Genomic DNA, 5,885 nt, shown 5'->3' on the forward strand with positions numbered 1-5,885 from the left:
TATTCCCTATAACCTTGATTATGTGATTACCTGATAATCACATAACCAAGGTTATACATGATGACTTGAACCAAACGCACCCTTATAAACTATAACTATTACCATATCAATTATTTATATTGATTTCATGTTGTAAAAACAAGGATGCCTTTTTAATTTTTGTCAAACTTATTTGGAACTTTTTGCAAATAGTGTAGAATATTTATAGTATTACTTGAGGAATTAACTAAATAATTTTATGAAACTTAAAGAATTAAAAACCCGGTTCAGCCCTCCGCTAAAATCCCTAATCCATTAGTGGAACGCCTACTTTTTCCCCCTCCGCTCAACTCTATTTTGTTCTACAACGCCCCCTTCGCCGCCGCTGGTGGTGCGCCCCCACGCACGGTCCCGTTCGGACGCCCCGTAATCGACCTCTCCTCTCCCTCTTTTGGTCTGCCTCACCTCCTCACCTGCTTGAACTAGGCGGCCTTCACATCCATCCACGCGGTGGCGAGTTCGTGTCTGCGGCCACAGAATCGCTGTTGCACTTTTCCTCTATATTCCTTGTATTCATCTTCAGATCGCTGCCTATTTCCACTTGGACAATCCCACTCACAGGAGAGATTCTGCGCGGGTGCCACTAGTTGGTAAGGCAAACTTCTGTTCTCTGTCACCGCTTCTTGCTTAAAATTTTCGAACATGATATTCTCAAAATTGATCATGGCTGTATGCGACAATGATTTTTTTTTTGACATTGTACCATTCAATTTTCGTCATCATGCTGAACTTCCAAAACACATCCAAACAATTCTGAGTTATTGAATTCATTGTATATAGTTAATTTCAGTTGATGTTTAAGACGTGGCCTCAATTATTTGAAAATTCAGCTCAATTATGAACCAGCTTTGTAACAATCTACATTTCTTTTATATTTTTCTTTTCATTTTTTATTCAACAATGTTATAACTTTTTTTTTTTCCATTTTTTTGTTTGCGTTTTCAGATTCTTTCTGATATAACAGACATTAAAATAATTATGAAAAATTTGGTAATGTACATCACTAGTTGACTTAGAACCACAATCAAACTACATGTTGAATTTACAAACATTAATCTTTCTTACAGATTTAAATTATGGGTTGTGTAGAGTTTAGCACATGCTGAGCAAGTAGTTGAGAAGCATTTTCTGATTTCTACAGGAAGAAGCCCAACCTACAGTTTGCACAAGCATCTTAAGCTTCCAAGAAGGTACTCTCATATTGACTTAAGTTATTTGCTATATTGTTTCCCTTTGGATGCTTATTGATCAGAATTTCCATTTATTGTGATATGGCCAATCATCTTCCAAATTCTGTCCTTTTTTGTCTCTGATTAACCTTAGATTTAGTTGAAAATATGGATATATATGAATACTTATTTAGCTCTCTGTTTTCATTGATTCAAGTGTAGTCTGCAGTTGAGAGAGGAAGCTGCTGTTGTTTTTTTGCTAATAATCCATATCAAGTCCTATTATTTAACTTCAGATAGATGGGTGATTTGAGCTGCAGTAAGATCCGAAACATTTGCATCCTTGCCCATGTTGATCATGGAAAGACAACCCTTGCTGACCATCTGATTGCTGCATGTGGTGGTGGGGTCCTCCACCCAAAGCTTGCAGGTCGACTGAGGTATATGGACTACCTTGATGAGGAGCAACGACGGGCTATCACTATGAAAAGTTCTTCCATTGCTCTCCACTACAAGGACTACAATATTAATCTTATTGACTCCCCTGGGCACATGGATTTCTGTAGTGAGGTATCAACGGCTGCACGTTTGAGTGATGGGGCCTTAGTTTTGGTTGATGCAGTTGAAGGAGTTCATATCCAGACACATGCAGTCCTTCGGCAGGCTTGGGTGGAGAAGTTGACTCCTTGCTTGGTCTTGAACAAGATTGACAGGCTAATTACTGAACTTAAATTGAGTCCAATGGAAGCTTACAACAGACTACAGAGGATAGTTCATGAAGTCAATGCAATAGTGAGTGCATATAAGTCTGAAAAGTATCTTTCTGATGTCGATTCTCTTCTTGCTGGGACATCTGGGGATGTGGATCAAGGGTTGGTTGAAGTGGAAGATGATGAGGAAGACATGTTCCAACCCCAAAAGGGGAACGTTGCATTTGTTTGTGCATTGGATGGTTGGGGTTTCTGCATAAACCATTTTGCTGAATTTTATGCTTCTAAGCTTCAATTCAGTATGTCAGCTTTGATAAAGGGGTTATGGGGACCGTGGTATTACCATACAAAGAAAATGATGATCGTGGGGAAAAAGGGGATAGAAGGTGTTAGTAAAGATCCTCAACCAATGTTTGTGAAGTTTGTGCTTAACCCTCTGTGGCAGGTCTACCAGGCTGCTCTAGAAGCTGATGGAGATATAAGGATGCTTTCCAAGGTTATAAGTTCCTTCAATTTATCTGTACCACAAAGGGAGCTTGAAAACAAGGACAAAAAGGTGGTTCTTCAGGCTGTCATGAGCCGTTGGCTTCCGTTGTCGGACACAATTCTATCAATGGTAGTCAAGTGCATGCCTGACCCTGTTTCTGCCCAAGCCACTCGCATTTGCAGGTTGCTTCCTAAGAGAGAGTTAGTGGTAAATAATTCCAGTCTGTATGATATATTTTCTGAAGCCGAGAATGTGAGGAAATGTGTTGAGTATTGTGACTCTAGGGCTGAAGCTCCATGTATAGCATTTGTTTCTAAAATGTTTGCTCTTCCATTTAAGATGCTACCAACAAAGGGTCCAAATGGAGAGTTTTTAAACAATCAACTTACTGGTGAAGTCGGAGAATCTGGTGAGTGTTTCCTTGCATTTGCAAGAATTTTTAGTGGGGTACTGCACTCAGGGCAGAAAGTCTTTGTGCTCTCATCTGTATATGATCCGCTGAAAGGAGAATCCATGAACAGACATGTACAAGAGGCTGAGCTTCAATCTATGTATTTAATGATGGGCCAGGGTTTGTTACCAGTTTCATCAGCAAGTGCAGGAAATGTCATTGCAATTCAAGGACTAGGTCAATATATTTTGAAGAGTGCAACTCTCTCATCTACAAGAAACTGTTGGCCTTTTTCTAGTATGATGTTTCAAGTGGCACCTACTCTTAGGGTTGCTATTGAGCCTTCAAATCCAGCAGACATGGGTGCACTTTTGAAGGGACTAAAGCTTCTCAATCGTGCAGATCCTTTTGTAGAGATAACTGTTTCTTCCAGAGGTGAGCAAGTGCTTGCAGCCGCTGGAGAGGTTCACCTCGATAGATGCATAAAGGACTTGAAAGAAAGATTTGCCAAGGTTTGCTTGGAAGTTTCACCCCCTCTTGTCTCATTTAAAGAGACCATTGAAGGGGAGGGCATTAATTTAATAGAGAATTCAAAGGTCTCTTTATGTTCTACTGAATATGTTGAGAGAACTACCCCAAATGGTAGATGTGTTTTAAGGGTGCAAGTCATGAAACTTCCTAAAACTCTAACAACGGTTCTTGAGGAATGTTCTGATATGTTGGGAGATTTTCTAGAAGGGCAATCTAGAAAGAGAGATGGAGCCTTAGGCTCTCACATTGCTCAGGATGACGGTGAAGTTGTTGGAGTTGTCCGAAAGAGAATACTTGATGCTTTAGAAAGCGAATTAGGTGTTTCTGTGAAAAATGATCAAGATAGAGTTGAAAGGTATCGCAAAATGTGGTCTGAATATTTAGGGAGGTTATGGTCACTTGGTCCTTCACACGTGGGGCCAAATGTTCTTCTTGCACCAGATTCCAAAGCAAGCAACATTTCTAATTTCAGTCTAGGTCAAAAGGGTATTCTTATACAGGGTTCATGTGATGTTTCTAAAAGATTAGGGTTCTTTAGTGATGCTGGTCTAGAATCTGGTACAAGTTCTCTGAGTACTGAAGAAACAGCGGAGGAAACTGAGTCACTGTATCGAGAAGCAGAAGCTCTTAAAAGCAGCATCGTGTCTGGGTTTCAGTTAGCAACAGCTGCAGGGCCTTTATGTGATGAGCCCCTGTGGGGTTTGGCATTTCTAGTCGAGCCTTATCTCTTCCAAGAAAGCTCTGAGGCTTCCAGTCAGTCTGATCAGTATGGTATGTTGAGCGGGCAAGTGATGACTGCAGTTAAGGAAGCTTGTAGGGCAGCAGTACTTCAAAACAAGCCTAGGCTTGTGGAAGCTTTGTACTTTTGTGAGTTGACTACGCCAACAGAATACTTAGGAGCAATGTATGGAGTTCTTGGAAAGATGCGTGCTAGAGTATTGAAGGAAGAAATGCAGGAAGGCTCCTCCTTGTTTACAGTGCACGCTTACGTCCCTGTTGCAGAAAGTTTTGGGTTCGCTGATGAACTCAGGAAAAGAACTTCAGGCGCTGCGAGTGCTCTGCTTGTTCTTAGTCATTGGGAGGAACTACCAGAAGACCCTTTTTTTGTTCCAAAGACGGAGGAAGAAATTGAGGAGTTTGGAGACGGCTCCAGTGTTCTTCCAAACATTTCAAGGAAGCTTATGAATTCTGTGAGGCGAAGGAAGGGCCTTCATGTGGAAGAAAAAGTTGTACAACATGCAACAAAGCAGAGGACACTAGCCCGGAAGGTGTGATCTGTAACATAATCTATTCGGTGATGATTGTTGTACAATTTCTACAAAATATTCTTGATCAATATATACAAGTGAACAATTAATTTATCTATACTGAGGTAGAAGAATTATGATATTGTCGATGAAACCAATTTTGGTGATACATTACATCCAATCTTTTGTATTTCTTTGAATCTAGTTATTATACACAAGCTTTAAAAGAAAATTGATGTTATATATTGTATGTCAAAAACTACAAATGGGAGCATTTGTTTGATTCATTTTATTGCACAGTCTATTTAACTCATCTAACCTTCTTTAGAAATTTATTTGATTCATTTTAAGTAAACAATCTGTCCAGTTTAACTCATCTAACCTCCTTTTTTTTTCAACCAACTTACCAACTTAATAATTTAATATATTCGTTACACTTCAAACTTTTCCACTTCATTTATCCAACCCAAAAGCCTACTCCTTAGCTCGGTTGGCACTACGATCTGTTGAACCTGCTAAACCGTATCAAAACGATCAACTTGCCTAGCTCACCAAGATCATAGGGCCTTGTTAACTTTATAAGCCCACTTGACTAGACGAATAATCAAGTTCAATAACCTCATTCATCTAACTCACCAAAGCTACTCACCTTTTGCAAGATTACGCTAATCAAATGAAATTAATTAAATATTATTGAAAAAAACAGATAGATTAAATGAAATGGCAATTACTGACAAGAAATTAAACGGAAGCATCTGAAATGGTAAAAAGAAAAAAAAAACAAACAAAACAAAGTAGCACAACAAGATTAGCAATATAACTAGATTATATTATTTAGCAGACTTAAATACTGCAACCTTGTTCATATATAAGAAGAACAAGTATATCAGTTGTTGATTTCTTTCATCTTCTTCCGACCATCTTTATCCGCAGTAATCAGCCATTACCCTTCTCATCGATCAAACCGAGCACAGCATTAGCTCTCGCAAAAACGCATCCGTCAGCGCTGTGCTCGAAGACAAAGCAGCATCAATCTGATCGAGAACCTGAAACACGAACAAAGAAAGCAGCATCAATCTCATAGTCAGATGTGATGCAATTATAGCAACGGAAGATTGACCTCTTCTTTATCTATGCCCAACTCTGCCATTTTGACTGGTTCAGAGATTTCCCTTTGAAGTGAAATGACTGCTGTGAGAGAGAATGGGGTGACTACCAGTCCGTCGCTAACCATCTTCGTTAATTCCTTGTAGAAGCTTCCCTCAGGAAAATAATCCTTCGGGTGATGTTTTGGGTTATATAAGCCGTGCC

The 5,885-nt window shown here is 39.5% G+C and overlaps 1 protein-coding gene across 8 annotated transcripts; it reads left to right on the plus strand.

Moving 5' to 3' along the window:
• Nucleotides 1-295: 295 nt before the first annotated feature.
• LOC122015457 (elongation factor-like GTPase 1) lies at nt 296-4,723 on the plus strand. Of its 8 annotated transcripts, none has more exons than XM_042572354.1 (4): nt 296-629; nt 1,107-1,229; nt 1,426-1,527; nt 1,632-4,723. In XM_042572354.1, exon 4 carries the CDS (start codon nt 1,653-1,655, stop codon nt 4,599-4,601), a length of 2,949 nt encoding a protein of 982 aa, XP_042428288.1. In that variant the 5' UTR covers nt 296-629; nt 1,107-1,229; nt 1,426-1,527; nt 1,632-1,652; the 3' UTR covers nt 4,602-4,723. The 8 variants fall into 8 exon arrangements, with proteins under 8 accessions (XP_042428288.1, XP_042428287.1, XP_042428285.1 ...); XM_042572353.1 differs by having other exon boundaries at nt 1,431-1,527; XM_042572351.1 differs by having other exon boundaries at nt 1,426-4,723.
• The last annotated feature ends 1,162 nt before the right edge of the window (nt 4,724-5,885 follow it).

Source organism: Zingiber officinale, chromosome 8B, assembly GCF_018446385.1.
Source record: "Zingiber officinale cultivar Zhangliang chromosome 8B, Zo_v1.1, whole genome shotgun sequence".
Lineage (NCBI taxonomy): Eukaryota > Viridiplantae > Streptophyta > Magnoliopsida > Zingiberales > Zingiberaceae > Zingiber > Zingiber officinale.